This window comes from Chiloscyllium punctatum, chromosome 8 (genome assembly GCF_047496795.1).
Source record: "Chiloscyllium punctatum isolate Juve2018m chromosome 8, sChiPun1.3, whole genome shotgun sequence".
Taxonomy (NCBI): domain Eukaryota; kingdom Metazoa; phylum Chordata; class Chondrichthyes; order Orectolobiformes; family Hemiscylliidae; genus Chiloscyllium; species Chiloscyllium punctatum.
In genome coordinates, this window is record NC_092746.1 from 48,831,141 (window position 1) to 48,850,969 (window position 19,829).

A 19,829-nucleotide genomic window follows, 5' to 3' on the forward strand; every position below is an offset into this window, starting at 1 on the left:
CTGCTCTGGAGTGATAATGTGAGTTTGTAAAACTCTCACAATGCAAGAAAGCAGAAAGAGCAAACATTGAAAGGCATTTGCTTGCTTTTGGTTCAGAAAAATTGAGTACTTTTGTTTAGGTTAAAAAGTACTCATTGATTGGAAAGCTTTTGATTCAGTCCTCAGAAGACCTGAATGACATCAGATGGAAGAACAGTTTCTCTTGGAGAAAGGAGAACTTTGTGAGATTTTGTAAATAGGTTACCTCAGTAACAGCATCTTAGTTTGAAAATGGCAGATGTAACAGTTTGGTTCGAATCCTGAGGAGATTATTTGAAGCTAAGAAAGTTCAAGATTAGTTGTGTGAAAAATCAAGTAAGAGGTTATTAGACTATGAAGGCCAGGAATTCAGAGAAATAGCTAAGTCACACCTCTGAATGTGATGGTGAAGGGAACCCTCTCTGCTATTTGTCTATTGTACAAATGATCATTTTGGTGCAGGTGGGATTTTGTTCTGCCGCATGCTTCATAGTACTGAACTCCCGATCTCTGTAGAAGAGTCATACCCAACTCGAAATGTTGACTCTGTTTCTCTTTCTTCAGATGATTCCAGACCTGCTGAGTTTCTCCAGTGTTCTTTGTGTTTGTTTTATATTTAAGTTTATGTAGAGTATATACTTCTGGAAATGAGCTACTGAAACATGCTGTGCCTCTCATTTACTAAGAAAGGCACTGACTGGGTTTCATAGTACAATGTCTTTCTCTCTGGAACAGAAGGCCCAGGTTCAGGACCCACCTGCCCTGGATAATGGAACATTTCTGAATAGTCGTCTTTTTCTTTAGTGCATTATACATTTTGTCCACTTAAGGCTACCATACGTATGTGCCAATAAAAAAAGAGTCTAGAAGATGAATAAAGGTATCCATACAAATGCAGTTCTGATTCTGAATGCTTCTTCCCCAAAATTGCCATGTGGACAAAAAATGTATTTTACAGTCATTCCTCTGAGTTCCATTCCTTAGAAACCCTATGAATGATGAAATTTGCAAGTGCTGAGCTAATTTAAAAGTAGATTAAAAATCACAGAGATATGATGTCTGCCTGCTGATCTTTATTTTTGGTGTGACTCATATTTTGGTGTGGATAAACAAATTTGTGGTTCGTCATTTCATGGATACAAAGGATTTACTGTATGGTTCATAGTACATTCTTGAAATGCATTACCACCAATGAAGTACTTTTGAAGTGTTGACTCTTGAAATATAGGCAAACATTATTCTAGTTTTTAGACAGCAAAGTCCTATAATTGACAAGAGAAAATGGGCAGATGATATGGCTTTATGTTAACTACGTGAAGGATACATATTCACCAAGATAACAAATGGATGCCAGGCAGTGAGAATCAGGCAGCTCACCATGGAAGCCCTGGTGAACCATGCATAGCTAGAGGAAAGTGCATTAGAAGCTAAGGGAGAGAAATTGTAAAAGTTGGGGTGAAGGCTGGATGGGGTTTGCCCAGTAGATCTTTGAGAAGAACTCAATAAATTCATCCAATGTACACTACCAACAGTTAATCTAATGCTACTTTTCTACCACTTTCACAACTAGAATTCTAACCTGTGGCTGGCGTTGTGGTCTTCTGAGCACATTTTCTTATGTTCTTCTGTGCATTATCTGCCAATTTGGTTCGGAAATCCTCAAATTGAGGACATTACTTTACATAACACCTGTCTTGGATAGTAATCTTCCTTAGGTTTTTCATCAGCACTTGAAGTGGGAGGAGAAACTGCAAGGACCAGAGGCCTGACGCGAAGGCAAATTTAGGGTATACAAACTTGCCTCGACGGTTCAGTGGTCATCGTTTTCTCGGCTGCAGTTGAAGTGGGAGGAGCGACAGCAAGGACCAGAGGCCCGACGGAAAGATAAATTTAAAGTGTAAAAATGTACCTTATGTACAGGCAGGGCACACGTTGAGCAAGAGTGGACACGGGACTGCTGGGTAAGTCAGGCTTTATATTCGGGCGGTTGCTTTATCTGAAACACTACTCGGGTAGTGTCTCCCACCCATCCTTCTCCTCTAAACAAAAAAATCTGTGTGCCAGATTGGTAAGTGGACAAGTTTGGTTTTCATTTTCAAGAGTCCCTTTGGGAATTTAGAATAGTGGGAATGGCAGTTAGAGCGGTTGAATGTTCTTCCTGCAGAATGTGGGAGGTAAGAGTCATCACTAGAGTCCCTGCTGACTACATCTGTGGGAAGTGCACCCAACTCCAGCTCCTTGAAAATCACATTAGGGAGCTGAAGCTGGAGCTGGATGAACTTCTGATCATTCGGGAGGTGGAGGGGGTTATTGAGAGGACTTACAGGGACGTAGTCACACCTCAGGTGCACGAAGAAATTAGATGGGCTACATCAGGGAATGGAAAGGGAACCGGCAGGCAGTGTAGGGAACCCCTGTGGCCGTTCCCATCAACAACAAGTTTTGGATACTGCTGAGGGGAACAACCTACCGGGGTAAGCAATAGCGCACAGGTCTCTGACACAGAGTCTGTCATGGTTGCTCAGAAGGGAAGAGGAGAGAGGAGTAGAGCATTAGTCATTGGGGACTCCATAGATAGGGGGACAGAGAGGAGGTTTTGTGGGGATGAGAGAGACTCACAGTTGGTGTGTTGCGTCCCAGGTGCCAGGGTTCGTAATGTCTGATCATGTTTTCGGGATCCTTGAGGGGGCGGGGGAGCAGCCCCACGTCTTGGTTCACATCGGCACCAACAACATAAGTAGGAAGAGAGATAGGGATTTAAGGCAGAAATTTAGGGAGCTAGGGTGGAAACTTGGAGCTAGGACAAACCGAGTTGTTATATCTGGTTTGTTGCTCGTGCCATGTGCTAGCGAGGTAAGGAATAAGGAGAGAGAGGAGTTGAACACGTCACTAGAGGAATGGTTCAGGAGGGAGAGCTTTGGATTCTTGGATAACTGGGGCTCTTTCAAGGGTAGATGGGACCTCTACAATCAGGATAATCTTCACCTGAACCAGAGGAATACCAATATCTTTCTAAGCACTTGTCCAGGTCATTTATAAAAATGATAAACAGGTCGGTGGAGTTGTGGATAGTGCTGAAGGATGTTGCAGGTTACTGAGGGACATAGATAAGCTGCAGAGCTGGGCTGAGAGGTGGCAAATGGAGCTTAATGCAGAAAAGTGTGAGGTGATTCACTTTGGAAGGAGCAACAGGAATGCAAAGTACTGGGCTAATGGTAAGATTCTTGATAGTGTAGAACAGCAGAGGGCTCTCGATGTCCATGTACATAGATCCCTGAAAGTTGCCACTCAGGTTGAGAGGTTTGTTAAGAAGGCATACGGTGGTAGCTTTTATTGGTAGAGGGATGGAGTCTTGGAAACATGAGGTCATGCTGCAGCTGTACAAACCTCTGGTGTGGCCGCACTTGGAGTTATGTGTACTGTTCTGGTCACTGCATTGTAGGAAGGATGTGGAAGCTTTGGAGAGGGTTCAGAGGAGATTTACTAGGATGCTGCCTGGGGTGGAGGGAAGGTCTTATGAGGAAAGACTGAGGGTTTTGAGGCTGTTTTCTTTGGAGAGAAGAAAGTTGAGGTGACTTAATAGAGACAGAAAAGATAATCAGAGGGTTAGATAGGGTGGATAGGAAATCGTTTTCCTCAGATGGTGAAGGCTAGCATGAGGGGACTTAGCTTTAAATTGATAGATGTTGGACAGATGTCGGAGGTAGTTTCTTTACTCAGAGAGTAGTAGGGGCGTGGAATGCACTGCCTGCAACAGTAATAGACTTGATAACTTTAAGGGCAATTAAATGGTATTTGGATAGACATATGGATGAAAATGGAATAGTATAGGTTTGATAGGCTTCAGATTGGTTTCAATCAACAAGGTAAAAACAATGACTGCAGATGCTGAAAACCAAATACTGGATTAGTGGTGCTGGAAGAGCACAGCAGTTCAGGCAGCATCCAATGAGCAGCGAAATCGACGTTTCGGGCAAAAGCCCTTCATCAGGAATAAAGGCAGTGAGCCTGAAGCATGGAGAGATAAGCTAGAGGAGGGTGGGGGTGGGGAGAGAGTAGCATAGAGTACCATGGGTGAGTGGGGGAGGAGATAAAGGTGATAGGTCAAGGAGGAGAGGGTGGAGTGGATAGGTGGAAAAGAAGATAGGCAGGTTCTCCGCCTCCGCCGTATCTGCTCCCAGGAGGACCAGTTCCACCATAGGACACACCAGATGGCCTCCTTCTTTAGAGACCGCAATTTCCCTTCCCACGTGGTTAAAGATGCCCTCCAACGCATCTCGTCCACATCCCGCACCTCCGCCCTCAGACCCCGCAGCTCCAACCGTAACAAGGACAGAACGCCCCTGGTGCTCACCTTCCACCCTACAAACCTTCGCATCAACCAAATCATCCACCGACATTTCCGCCACCTCCAAAAAGACCCCACCACCAGGGATATATTTCCCTCCCCACCCCTTTCCGCCTTCCGCAAAGACCGTTCCCTCCGTGACTACCTGGTCAGGTCCACACCCCCCTACGACCCACCCTCCCATCCTGGCACCTTCCCCTGCCACCGCAGGAACTGTAAAACCTGTGCCCACACCTCCTCCCTCACCTCTATCCAAGGCCCTAAAGGAGCCTTCCACATCTATCAAAGTTTCACCTGCACATCCACTAATATCATTTATTGTATCCGTTGCTCCCGATGTGGTCTCCTCTACATTGGGGAGACTGGGCGCCTCCCAGCAGAGCGCTTTAGGGAACATCTCCGAGACACCCGTACCAATCAACCAAACCGCCCCGTGGCCCAACATTTCAACTCCCCCTCCCACTCTGCCGAGGACATGGAGGTCCTGGGCCTCCTTCACCGCCGCTCCCTCACCACCAGACGCCTGGAGGAAGAACGCCTCATCTTCTGCCTCGGAACACTTCAACCCCAGGGCATCAATGTGGACTTCAACAGCTTCCTCATTTCCCCTTCCCCCACCTCATCCTAGTTTCAAACTTCCAGCTCAGCATTGTCTCCTTGACTTGTCCGGACTTGTCCAACCTGCCTATCTCCTTTTCCACCTATCCACTCCACCCTCTCCTCCTTGACCTATCACCTTCATCTCCTCCCCCACTCACCCATTGTACTCTATGCTACTCTCTCCCCACCCCCACCCTCCTCTAGCTTATCTCTCCACGTTTCAGGCTCACTGCCTTTATTCCTGATGAAGGGCTTTTGCCCGAAACGTCGATTTCGCTGCTCGTTGGATGCTGCCTGAACTGCTGTGCTCTTCCAGCACCACTATTCCAGTATTCAGATTGTTGTGCCGATCTGTGAAACCATCGAGGGCAGAAGGACCTGTACTGCGCTGTAATGTTCTATGTTCAATGTTCTAATTCTACCCCATTAAGTTCTCTTCATTTTGACATAATGTGCTTTTCGCACCCATGTACCAACTTCAAGAATGAACAAAGGCTTAGTGGACAAGTCTTAAAGAGGTTCCATTTGTTGTTAGAAATTAAGCACTTGCAGGCAGTGGTCACTGGCTTGTATTAGTTGCATTGCTTTTTATTTTTTACATGGAGTAAAATAATTATGAATTTTCAGATTCAACCCAGTGTACAATCAAGATGTTTTGAACTATGTTCATTCAGTAATTAAGTTCATTTCTGCTCCAAATTCCTTCTCATTCTGTACTCTTGCAAACATATTATGTATTCTGATTTGAATTTATATAACGTAATAATAGACACATCCAATTGTTGGCTGTATAGACAATCATGCTGCACTGTTAATGACATGCTAAGAATTTATTCAAATAAAACAGTTAATTCAAAGAAGTGAATTTGACAATGGATTTTATTGGGTTCCATTGCCAGTGTAAAGCTGATGCAATCAAATGATAGGTTACCTGCGATTTTCCCTGTACATGTCCTTTTGGTTTCCAAGCATTGATCTTGTTTTATTGAGGGTAGGTTGAATAGAAGTAACTGTTAAATGGTTGGAGCAGAACTTGGTTTTGCTGCAGGAGTGTGTGCATTACATGTAATATGTACCTATATACATAAATACAAGTAAAATGATCCGACCAAAGTTTTCCAAGTTCATGTGCAAATTTATTAAAACAATTAAGCTAGATATCAATATATACTGAATAAATACCTTTGGAATATGATAGTGACAAACTGACCGCTTCAGTTCAATCAGTCATGGCACTATAAAGATGGTTGGAATTCATAACCATGTTTTAGGCTTGGCAAAGGTGAAATTGCCCAGCTATCCCTATAGAAAGTCAGCATGTACAAACAGTATGAATTCCTCCAGAGATTGTCCACTGCCATTCAAGCACGTGAATAAATATTACTCAAATGACTTTCACCCATTGAAATATATCCCTGTACCTTCTGTGCATATTTTGTTTTGGAACAGATTAATAAATTGTTGTTAACTAATAAAATCGATTGGTATCATTCATCCTTGTGCTTCTATGTCCCTGCAATAAAAATTACAACAAAATATCTCTTATGACCGAAGGTGAATAACTAATGCAAGAGACTATAATAGGAAATAATAAAGGGAAATGACAGCATCTTTTTAAGATGAACAGATCACCAACCTTTCTCAACATTGCATAAATATTTTCATGAGTGTTGAATTTCTCACTGGCAGCACAGCCACATAAACTTACACTATTACATATTTATCTATAAATTCATCAGCTGACACTGAGCATGTGTTGACTAGGTTATTGCATATTTATCTTGAGTAAAGAAGACATACCTCAGAGAATCGCTGCACATCTTGGGTCAACGTTCCTACCCGGCGCCAATGAAAATGCTTCAAGAACTTGACAACTGCAGGATTGACCGCATTGTCTGATGGGACTGTCCGGAAGAAATTGGGATATTTCTTCTTATCAGCCAGGACTGGGGTAGTTGCAGCAAAGGAAAGCTGGAAGAAAGATTCAGATATTATGAATAATTCAATTAGAGCAACTTTTGTATTGAACAAATCTTATTGTTAGAACCTCAATCGTGTTTCAATAAACAAATCTCATTATTAGATCTGTATGTGGCCACTGAACAGCAAAATCCAAAAGGAATGATTTCAATTCAATGAATACCCTGAACAATTTCAATGCCTTTCAGTTTATAGACCAATCTCACAAAGTGTCTTTACGTAACAAAAACTAAGTGAAGCAGTATGAGTTTGATCGTTAGGAAAATCCATGAATACATGTAGGTAAAAACAATGACTGCAGATGCTGAAAACCAAACACTGGATTAGTGGTGCTGGAAGAGCACAGCAGTTCAGGCAGCATCCATCGAGCAGCGAAATCGACGTTTCGGGCAAAAGCCCTATTCCCAATTTCTCCGCCTCCGCCGTATCTGCTCCCAGGAGGACCAGTTCCACCATAGGACACACCAGATGGCCTCCTTCTTTAGAGACCACAATTTCCCTTCCCACGTGATTAAAGATGCCCTCCAACGCATCTCGCCCACATCCCGCACCTCCGCCCTCAGGCCCCACCCCTCCAACCGTAACAAGGACAGAACGCCCCTGGTGCTCACCTTCCACCCTACAAACCTTCACATCAACCAAATCATCCGCCGACATTTCCGTCACCTCCAAAAAGACCCCACCACCAGGGATATATTTCCCTCCCCACCCCTTTCCGCCTTCCGCAAAGACCGTTCCCTCCGTGACTACCTGGTCAGGTCCACGCCCCCCTACGACCCACCCTCCCATTCTGGCACTTTCCCCTGCCACCGCAGGAACTGTAAAACCTGTGCCCACACCTCCTCCCTCACCTCTATCCAAGGCCCTAAAGGAGCCTTCCACATCCATCAAAGTTTCACCTGCACATCCACTAATATCATTTATTGTATCCGTTGCTCCCGATGTGGTCTCCTCTATATTGGGGAGACTGGGCACCTCCTAGCAGAGCGCTTTAGGGAACATCTCCGAGACACCCGCACCAATCAACCAAACCGCCCCGTGGCCCAACATTTCAACTCCCCCTCCCACTCTGCCGAGGGCATGGAGGTCCTGGGCCTCCTTCACCGCCGCTCCCTCACCACCAGACGCCTGGAGGAAGAACGCCTCATCTTCCGCCTCGGAACACTTCAACCCCAGGGCATCAATGTGGACTTCCACAGCTTCCTCATTTCCCCTTCCCCCACCTCATCCTAGTTTCAAACTTCCAGCTCAGTAACTGTCTCCTTGACTTGTCCGGACTTGTCCGACCTGCCTATCTTCTTTTCCACCTATCCACTCCACCCTCTCCTCCTTGACCTATCACCTTCATCTCCTCCCCCACTCACCCATTGTACTCTATGCTACTCTCTCCCCACCCCCACCCTCCTCTAGCTTATCTCTCCATGCTTCAGGCTCACTGCCTTTATTCCTGATGAAGGGCTTTTGCCCGAAACGTCGATTTCGCTGCTCGTTGGATGCTGCCTGAACTGCTGTGCTCTTCCAGCACCACTAATCCATGAATACATGTACTCAGTTCTTTTCCTGTTGTGGAAAGATAACCTTTCATAGGAACAAAGGACTACATAGTAAATCAAATCTACTCATTATAAGGGGGCTCTAAATCTTTATTCCACTTCTTCATAAAAGTTCATCATGGTGGTTCAGTGGAAGGAACTGTCATACTTTATAATCACAATAGATTTCCACATAATTTCTCAATTTTCCATCAAAGAAACAACAGAAGATTTTCAGAATTCCTGGAGAACAACATAAAGAGTTGCTTCCACCTTTGATCTTGAATTTATGCCAAGATTACATCATAGTTGTGGAGAAACCTTAATATATTCGCCATGTGGTAATTCTTCATATCTTAGTTTAGATAGTGAGTGTTAGCAGGTCATTTGATGCTGTGGAATATCTTAACACAACTCAGTTGTACTGTTACCTAATGTCAACATAATATTTCTGAGAGGAAATAGTATTGCAATGAACAAGACCAAAACCCCTCAAAGTATATTAAGGAGATAGCCTAGATACTAATTTTAAAAAAAATTTAAAGCAAGTGCCAGGTGTTGAATTCCGGATAAGATTTGATTGGTCAAGCTACCAGTCTTGAAGTAAAACACACTTTATTCATACACTAATCTTAAAAGACAGCAACAAAAAACAGGAATTGGAATAATTTAACTCCAGCAGAAAACTTACAGAATAATAGATTGTTAACAGTAACTTTTCTCATTTAGTAGCATCCTATAAACACATCCTTGGCAAAGGCAAATTCAGTAAAATAGGTTGTCCTCACATGCAATTCTAGCAGCAGGAAGAGCACCCCAGCTTTTAGCTATAACAGGGTCAGGAAAAACAGCTTCTATATCCAGCAACAACTTCAGAAAAATAAACCTATAAATCCTGGTTCTTTGGAAGCTTGACCCCACCCATTGAGGCTGCTTCTATTGTTGCAACCTTTTCTTTCGAAAAAGACCTTGTAACTGTTAATTTCATTGGATTTGAGCAGACTTTTCTCTATTAAGAAAAAGGACAACATATCCCCTCATAAGAAGGCCTCTTAAAGCCATAATGTCATCACAGCAATCAAAAGAACTGGTCCACGAGTAACCAAAACTTTTTATACATATTATCCTAGAATAAATGACTGGGCAAAGAGCAGGGATTGAACCTGTTGTGCTTTTGGTTCCTATGATTCAGCTAAACTAGCTAAACTAATGCTATACATGCCAAAGTTTGAATTTGCCTGGTAGGCTTCTTTCTTCACTGGTTAAGTTTTATTTTGTTTTATGGGATGCGGGCATTATTGGCTCAGCTAGTATTTATTGGCTGTAAAGAATTAAACACATTTCTTTGCATCTGGAGTCACGTGGGCCAGAATGGGTAAGGAAGGCAGATTTCCTTCCTGAAAGATCATTAATAAACCGATGGGTTTTTACAACAATTGACAGTGATTACAATTAAGCCAGTTTTTTATTCCAAATATGTTTCATTGAATTTAAATTCCACCATCTGTCATGGGGGATTTCAAACTTATGACCTCAGAACGTTAATAGTCCAAATCTTTCCTTATGAAAATTACTTCCCAATTGGAAAGGAACCCAAATGAATCAGAATAAAAGATTGATAATCTCATACAACTGAACAATTTTACATAAAATTAGCTTGAGGAAAAAACTCTTATTCGTTGCCATAGAAATTCGAATGAGGACAGTTCTGGGTCATTTCTTCAAATCAGATAAAGAACTCGTCAATGCAATCAGACATAGAAATACATTGTATCTCCTCCCTCTGCACTGGAACTAGAAGACATTGCACTGATGTCATTGCTGTGTATTTAATGTTGCTGTCACCCAGTCTCCACCTCATTCTCCATTTCACTTGTTAGATGTACTCACCACTACGCTTGCTCTTTCAGTCACTGCCTCCCTTGCTACCTAGTTCTTTTACATTCCCCTCACTGTGCCACTCACTATTTCACTCATTGTGCAGCGTCCCCACAATGTCTAGCTCACTTTCCCCTTCACTACTTCACTTGTTGCCTCCCTTGATTGATTGATTGGTTGATTGATTTATTGTCACATGTACTGAAGTACGGTGAAAAGCTTCATTTACAAGCAGTTCAGGCAGATCATAGTAAGTAAGGATGTACAGACCAGAGGTTGCAAAAAGATTTAGAGGCATACAGGTTAAATTGCACAGGGCATGTGCCAGGCAAGATAAACATTGGCAAGATCAGTATTATTTGAGGGTAGAAGTCCATTCATCATTCTAATAATGGCCAGGAAGAAACTATTCCTGAATCTGCTGGTGCATGTGTTCAGGCTTCTGTATCTTCTGCTTAATGGAAGAAGTTGTAGGAGATCATTACTGCCATGCAATGGGTACTTGATAGTGTGGCAGTGAACCTGTAAGTGGAGACAATGGATGGAAGGTTGGCTTCCATGATGTTCTGGGCTGTGCATGACATCTTCTATAGTTTCATATGGTCCTAGACAAAACAGTTGCCATACAAGGGTGTTATGCACCAGGACAGTATGCTTTCAAAGGTACAACTGCAGAAATTGGTGAGGGTTCTTATGGACATGCCAAATTTCCTGAGCTACCTGAGGAAGAAGAGGCATCGTTGTGCCTTCTTGACCATCGCATCTACGTGGGAAGTCTAAGACAGACTTTTGGTTATCGTCATTCCGAGGTACTTGAAGGTCTCCACCCTCTCGACCTCAGTTCCTTTGATGTAGATGGGAGTGTGTTCTTCTCCTTTCTTTCTGAAGCCAATGATCAGTTCTTTAGTTTTGCTGATTTTGGGAGAAAGGTTGTTCCCATTGCACTATTCTTCTCAGTGTCTGATTTGTTGCTTCTTGCACTGAATGAGGCAATACATAAGGCTGTGGGTGAACCTGACAAAGCTCAAGGATAGGGAGAGCAGCATCAAGAGGATTAACAAGAGAAGCAGTTATACAACACCATACTTAGACAGGGGAAGTGAGCGAGTACCATAAGGATTAAGTACTTGTTACAAGTCTTCAGATTTTCAATCATAAGCGGTCAAGAGTGTAAGTTTGATTTTGTACTTAGAGTCATAGAGTCATAGAGATATACAGCATGGAAACAGACCCTTCAGTCCAACCCGTCCATGCCGACCAGATATCCCAACCCAATCTAGTCCCACCTACCAGCACCCAGCCCATATCCCTCGAAACCCTTTCTATTCATATACCCATCCAAATGCCTCTTAAATGTTGCAATTGTACCAGCCTCCACCACATCCTCTGTCAGCTCATTCCATACACGTACCACCATCTGCATGAAAAAGTTGCCCCTTAGGTCTCTTTTATATCTTTCCCCTCTCACCCTCAAACTATGCCCTCTAGTTCTGGACTCCCTGACCCCAGGAAAAAGACTTTGTCTATTTATCCTATCCATGCCCCTCATAATTTTGTAAACCTCTATAAGGTCACCCCTCAGCCTCCGACGCTCCAGGGAAAACAGCCCCAGCCTATTCAACCTCTCCCTATAGATCAAATCCTCTAACCCTGGCAACATCCTCGTAAATCTTTTCTGAACCCTTTCGAGTTTCACCACATCTTTCCGATAGGAAGGAGACTAGAACTGCACGCAATATTCCAACAGTGGCCTAACCAATGTCCTGTACAGCTGCGACATGACCTCCCAACTCCTGTACTCAATACTCTGACCAATAAAGGAAAGCATACCAAACGCCTTCTTCACTATCCTATCTACCTGTGACTCCACTTTCAAGGAGCTGTGAACCTGCACTCCAAGGTCTCTTTGTTCAGCAACACTCCCTCGGACCTTATCCATTAAGTGTATAAATCCTGCTAAGATTTGCTTTCCCAAAATGCAGCACCTTGCATTTATCTGAATTAAACTCTATCTGCCACTTCTCAGCCCATTGGCCCATCTGGTCCAGATCCTGTTGTAATCAGAGATAACCCTCTTCACTGTCCATTACACCTCCAATTGAGAAGTAGTTTATAAGGAAGTTTACTTCTGTGCACAAAATTAAACTGCAGGGAGCTTCCAAGTATTTGTTGATAAGCCATTATCTTCAGCTTAGTTTGAGAGTTCTCAGATACCTTGAAGTAATTTGAGAAATTACAGTACTCTCTAATTCCAACTCAATTCTATTGCCAGTGAGCCATAGTGTAAACAATGATGTGTCAAGCAAACAGACACAGTCTGTTTTGCCATATCCTATTATTGTTCCAACATGATGGTCTTGAAAGACGACTTCTTGGGAAATGGTTTGCATATAATTCAATCAAATACAGGGGCATAGAAGAAACTAACCCGATACAATGGTTGGTTACAATGCAAACAAAAGGAAAGAATTTGTTCCAGTGATAATATACCATTAAGTTGCTTTGAAGGAAGCAATAGCCATGTGAAAAAATCCTACAGATTGTAAAATAGTAAAATCTCCCAACTTTACACTCAAATAAATCCAACCACTTAAAAAAAGAATATTGTGACTTGAATTGGAAAATGGCAATATGAATAGGCTATGCAGTCCCTCAAGTTTATTTCACAATTCATTTAGATCTTAGACTGTCTGTTTATTAATTTCATCCACACACTCTGGTTCTCTAACACTCAATATCACTAACTGACAAAAATCTTGGTTCTGAACTTTTCATTTGACCTAGTCTGGATGATCTTTTCATGGAAGAAATGTCCAGCTAGATCTCTGAAGGTGTCAGCACAGGTAGGCAGGATGATGAAAAATATTTACGGGATGCTTTCCTTCATTACCCGGAGTTTAAAATCTAGGAGCAAAGAAGTCTTGTTGCAACTTTATAAAGCATTGACTAGGCCACAGACAGAATGCTATATAGCTCTAGACACCAAACTATTGGAAAGATGTGATTGCACTGGAGGGATGCAGAGGAGATTCACCAGGATATTGCCTGGGATGAGAAGTCTCAGTTATAAGGACAGACTGGGTAAGCTGGGTTTGGTTTCCTTGGAGCAGAGGAGGCCAAGGTGTGGGGTGGGGGGTGGGAGAGTCTGTTTGAGATATACAAAATTAGAGGCATCAGTAGGGTGGATTGTAAGAATTGTTTCCACATCGCTGACATATCACAAACCACAGAGCAAATGTTTAAGGTGAGAAGTAAATGGTTTCAAGAATATCTGAGAATTTTTTTTTACCCAAAAAGTGGCAGAAATATAGAAAGTGCTGCCTGAGAGGGTGGTGGTACTCTGACAACATTGAAGAAGCATCTAGATGCTATGGACCAAGTGCAAATGAATAAGATTAGTGTAGTTTGGTGTTTGTTGGTCAGCGTAGACAGGGTGAGCTGGATGGCCTGATTCTACACTGTACAACTCTAACACTCCATTTCCAATATCTTCTATGAGAAGAGATATCTCCACGTAAAGCCCTGAATGACTTAGCATTAATTTTATTGGCTATGCCCAGTTATTATAGACGCCTCAACGAGTGGAAGTAGTTACTCTCTACATAAGCTATTAGCTCCTAGCATCATCTTAAGTTGTAACGCCCCTTAACCTTCTACACTCAAGGCAGTAGACTCCTAATATATGCAATTTGTCCTTGAGACTCTTTTAGTTTCAGTACTCTCTCCAATTCTGCACTCTTTCCAAGGCCAACATATCCTCTTGTGATATAATGCCCAGAACTGAATACTATAATATGATTGAGGGTCTACCAATACCATAATACAGCTGCAAGGTAACTTTGTGTCACAAGCCTAAATAAAATATTAACATTCCACTAGCTTTATAATTTCTTTTGTATCTGTCTCCTACCTGCTTTTGATTTGTCCTTAAACACCTAACCTTATCTACTTCTCAACATTTTCTCATTTAGAAAATATTCTATCTTTTTTAGGTTGAAAGTGGAGATAATCACATTTTCCACATTGCACTCCATCTGCAATAGCTTTGCCAGTCTCTTAATATAAATTGAGTTTATAGGAATTGACAATTTCAATTTACCAATGTCCTTTTGCAACTTCTATTCTAATCTAAATGGTTTACTGTGTATGGAAACTTGCTAGGATCAGCAAACAGAGATATACAATTCTTTGTTCCTTCATTTGTCTAAAAATGTAGTGGAAAGCTGAAGCCCAAACTACAGATCCCTTTGAGACACTGCTAGTTGTCAATTTGAGTACGTCAATATCCCTACTCCTTTCTTGCCACCTCCTAATAAATCTCTTAGCTACATTAATAATTTGTTTCCAATTCCATTGAATTTTATCTTCATTAACATTTTCCTGTGTGGAACCATATTGAATGCCTTCTCAAAATCTAAATATATAACATTCATTAACACTCTTTTATTCATCACATTCCTTAAACTTCTTGCAAGGTGATTAAGTTCATGAATCGTGACTTATCCATGACAGATCAAGCTGAGTTCTGTCTGATCACATAAGATTACATACAATAAAGGAACTGTCGAACCAGTATGTGTAAGTATTTATGCTCTACTCAAGCCTGCCCTGATTTTTCCTTACCTAAGCCCATTATCATAATCATTATTAAAGTCATATTTTGAGTACTGCATATGATTCTGGTCACCCTGCTGTAGGAAGGATGACATTGAACTGAAAAGGGTGCATAAGAACATTCCCAAGACTGGAAGGTTTGAGTTAGAAGGAGAGGTTAGATAGGCTGGGACTTTTTCCTCTGGAGCACAGGAGACTGAGGGGGCGGTCTCATAGAAGTTTATAAAATCATGAGGGGCATAGATACGGTAATTAGCAAAGGTCATTTCCCTCAGGTAGGATAATCCAAAACTGATTCAAACGGGATTGGAAGGGCAACTTTTTCACACAGAGAGTGGTGCACATATGGAATGAGCTGCCAGTGTTAGAAGTGACACTTGAAAAGTATCTGGACAGGTACATGCATTGGAAAAGTTTGGAGCAATATGGGCCAAATGCTGATGTTATGGACTAGGCCAGACCACTCAAAACATTCTTAAGCAGGCAGCCCTAGACCTAACTTTGCAATTTGTTTTGGTGAGTGTATAGTGAAAATTACCCGGAGTTAGATAGCTAGGTTGACTACTAAATTTTAAAACAGACAAAACATTTATTCACAAAATTACACAATGAAACACAAAAAACAGGATAACGAACCCCTACAGAACTCAACCTATCCAGCTAGACTTAATTATGCTGTTCCCAATACACACAACAGTCCCAATAAGCAAAATCCCTTTAAAACCCAGTATCAATGGAACACACACTTACAGGCTGAAGTTGAAGGCAGAAAGAGAGAGAGTTTCCACACAGCTCCCAGTTCAAAACTGAGCTAAAAAAAAGCTCAGCTCAGCTCAGCTAAAGAGATGACTACTCCCCTTTCATTATACAGGTCACTTCTAAAGCATGACCACTTTGGCCTGAAGTCTCATCTGTTTACATATAAACGAAAAGCCTCTCAAAATTCTTTTAATCTCTGTACCAAACCAGATTGATTGAAGCCCGGCCTGGTTTATTAACCCTCTGAAAAATCAAGGACAGAGTCTCCTTGAGCCAAGGAACAGCTTTTAGAAAAAAAAGAGACTAGATTTGTGACACTGGCGAATTGTGACCAGTTCAGTTTAGGAAACTGGCCAACATGGACAAGTTGGGCCAAATGGCCTGTTTCTGTGCTGTATACCTCTATGATTCTATAACTTTAATTATCTGTTCCTTTCTCACTTATAAGCTTTTCCAGTTTCCCCTGAAATATATCTTCAATAGGTTTGTTCAACAGCCAGCCTACAGGCCAGAATATTGCCCAGCGAACAGCTTATTCCCTCCCCCACAGCCTGCGACTGATATTCTGAATACAGGTAACTTCATGTGGAACATTCTGTCAGGAGATGTTCCTCCGACCAGAAGCTGTTTTTCTCCCATGTTTGTTATTGATAGACTCATCAGTGAGCTTTACCACCAACAAGCACAAACGAGAAATGGTCTCTGTTAGGAGGAGCATTGAGCTGTGTTGGTAAGCAGTTTCATTCAGCCCAAGCTGAATGCCAGGAGATAGCAGCAGCAAAGGCAAGGAAAGCTGCAATTCTCCACCCCCGAGGCCCCCAGCCTCATTCCTGATGAAGAGCTTTTGCCTGAAATGTTGATTTTCCTGCTGCTCAGATGCTGCCTGACCTGCTGTGCTTTTTCAGCACCACTCTAATCTTGATTCTAACCTTCAGCCTCTACAGTGTCCACTTTCGCCTAGCTCTTTGACAGGTCTGTGGACCCACACTCTGAGTAGGTCTAGGTATGTGTCAGCGAGTGGCACTGGGGAATGAAGTTCCGTGTGGTTCGAGGATCAGGTTGACAAGCAACACCAGGTTAAAAGTTCCAAGTAGGAGAGTGAGAATGTGAGAAAATGTGTGGGAGAGTGAGAGTGGATATGTATGAGAAACGCTTCATAAGAAACAGTGCAAGTGTGTGTGTGTTTTCTTTTAATTCATTAATGGGATGTGGGCATCACTGGCTAGGCCAGCATTTATTGTCCATCCCTAGTTTGCCCAGATGTCAGTTAACAGTCCACCACATCTGAAGTCACATGTAGGCAAGACCAGGAAAGGATGACAGATTTCCTTCCTTAAAGAACATTAGTGAACCAGATTGTTTTTTCTAACAAACAATCAGCAATGATGTCATGACCATCATTATATGGAGGTGATTGACGGAGGAGCAGCATTCCGAAAGCTTGCGTTTGCAAATAAACCTGTTGTACTGTAACCTGATGTTGTGTGACTTCTCACTGGGAACATCACCAGACTCGTAATTCCAAACTTTTATTTAATTCAAGTTCCACCAATTGCCATCGCGACATTTGATCCCGGGTCCCCAGAACATTACCCAACTTCCTGGATCAATATCCGAGCAAGAATTCCACTTGGTCATTGCCCTATCCCCCTGTATTTATTTGTGTTTGGGGGAGTGATGGGATATACTTGTTTATATATGTGAGAGAGAAGGGAGTGAGAGAAAGGATTTGTGTGTGAGGGATAGAGAGTGTGTGCATATGGGAGAGAAAGAGCAAAGGTATGCTTGTGGCGGGAGGGAGGGAGATGGAGGGAATGTGTGTGTACAAGAAACAAAGTGTGTGTATGCAGAAAATTGATTTTAATTTTTAAAAATTCATTTAAAATGTTGGTTGGGCCAGCGTTTATGGCTCATTTTTAGTTGTCCTTGTGAATGTGATAGTGAATGTTCTTCTTGAACTGCAGCAGTCCATTTGGTGTAGGCACATCCACAATGCTGTTAGAGAGGGAGTTCCAGGATTCTGACTCAGTGACACTGAAGGAATGGCGATGGCAAAATATTTTTGTCAGAAGGAAGAGTGCCTTGGAGGGGAACTTGTATGTGGTGTTGTTCCCCTGTATGTTATCCTTGTAAATGGGTTTGAAAGGTTCTGTTTTTAGCAGCTTTGGTGAAATTCTGAACGTATCTTGTAGATGGCACACAGTGGTGCTAATCAGTATCAGAGGTGCAAGAAGTGAATGTTTATGGATATAGTGCCAGTCAAGTGGGTTGCTTTGCCCAGAATGGTGTCAAATTTCTTTAAAGTTGCTGGATCTGCATCCCGCTAAGCAACTGGAGTATTCTCCTGACTTGTACCTTGTTGATGGTGGAGAGGCTTTGGGAGTCAGGTGGTGAATTAATGACTGCAGAATTCCCCACCTCTAAACTGATCTTGTAGCTATTATGTTTATGTGGCTAGTCCAGACCAGTCCTGATCAATGATAAGCCCCAGGATGTTGACAGTGGGGGAATTCAGTGATAGTAATGCTGTTGAATGTCAAGGGATGATAGTTATACTCTCTCTTGTTGGAGATGGTCTTCATCTGGCTCTTGTGTAACATGAACTTTACTTGCCACTTTTCAACACAATATTCAACAATGAAAAAGTTAAATCTAACTGTTCAAAAAATATTCAAAGGTATAACTAAAGTCTGAAAGTTTGTTCAAATGCAAACACTTTGTTTTCAGAAAAGAACCACATGAGGAGACTTCTCAATAAATCTCATTCATTAGCACATGTGTAGCATCTCCCTCTACCATTCTGCATGTGCTCCTAGGCGTCAGCAACCATAACAGCATAAGAACTAGGAGCAGGTATAGGCAACTCGCCCCTGAGCCTGCTCACCATTTGATATGATCACGTCTTATCTCATCTTGGCCTCAACTCCACTTTACAGCTAGTTAGCCATTGTCCTTCAACCCATTCTTCATTAAAAGTCCTTAGGTGTACTCAAAGTCCCAGCAATCACCATAGTCTGGGATAATGAACTTGTCAGATTCAAAAACCTTTGAGAAAAGTAGTTTCTCCTCATCTGTTTTAAATCTGCTACCCCTTATCCTAAAACCATGACTCGATGCAATCTTTTCATTTATGAGGTGGAAGATTTTTGGAGAAATGCAATTATACTCTTTATGTCTGTATTGTCTTGCTTAGTCATGTGGCCTCTACCTCTTGCGCAAATGTCTGTGGTAGCCATTAGATATACATCACTTGGAGCACGTCACACCCCTCTTATTGTTGAATTGCAGTACAAAGAACCAAACTAGCTGAGTGATAGCTGATATAAATCAACTGGTGCCTAACCTAAGGATGGCTAATGATCCTTTTAAATAGCACTACTAGGGGTATCAAGTTGAATGCATGCTTAGTTTTGAAAGGATAAGAGAGGGTGCTAGCTGGAGTTCTAAGGTTGAGCATAACACGCTCGCGTGCAATCATTGTTTCATATTGACTGAGGTCAGAATTTTCCTACTCTACATAGCTGGAGTGTTTGCTCCAACTGCTCAACCACTGACCTCAACAAATTGAAGCACCACACTAGAGGTGTGTGTAATGTGGTACCATTTTGACCTGAAACAGCAACCATAATGTTGAATGTATAGATACTTTGCATTCAGATTTTACGGCTCCTGTGTTGACTAAATCAGAATAATAATTGCTGCCAACTCAATGTTTACTTCCTCATGATTTGTAAACCATTCAACAAAAATCCCATTAACTCTCTTAACAAAGGCAAAATGTCACCCACATAGTGTATTTTGTGAAACAATTTAGGCTACAGAAAAACAATCACTAACTTTAAAGGTAAGTTTGTTTCCGACATGATTGAACTTGATCCTTAATCATTTTCTAATCTTAACATTAAAATAGTTTTAATATTATGATATATAATTCATCCTCTCAGCATATGCACTGATTGAGGCTGTCTACGAATTAATGGTCCTGGTAGGACTATCTTCAGAGTCACCAAAATTTGTGTATCTTGAGGTAGGATGCCAGCAGCAGCAGAATATACTTCCTCAGTCATATGTGTCATAGTTCGTGGAGTGTCACATGAGAG

At 42.1% G+C, this 19,829-nt stretch overlaps 1 protein-coding gene across 3 annotated transcripts in view; it reads right to left on the reverse strand.

Annotated features, from left to right (window-relative positions):
- Window positions 1-19,829, reverse strand: part of gabbr2 (gamma-aminobutyric acid (GABA) B receptor, 2) — a 968,818-nt gene that overhangs the window by 409,277 nt on the left and 539,712 nt on the right. For all 3 annotated transcript variants that reach the window (XM_072575495.1, XM_072575496.1, XM_072575497.1), the window contains exon 3: window positions 6,767-6,937. In XM_072575495.1, the coding sequence (XP_072431596.1) occupies window positions 6,767-6,937 (171 nt within the window). The remainder of the gene's footprint in view (window positions 1-6,766; window positions 6,938-19,829) is intronic.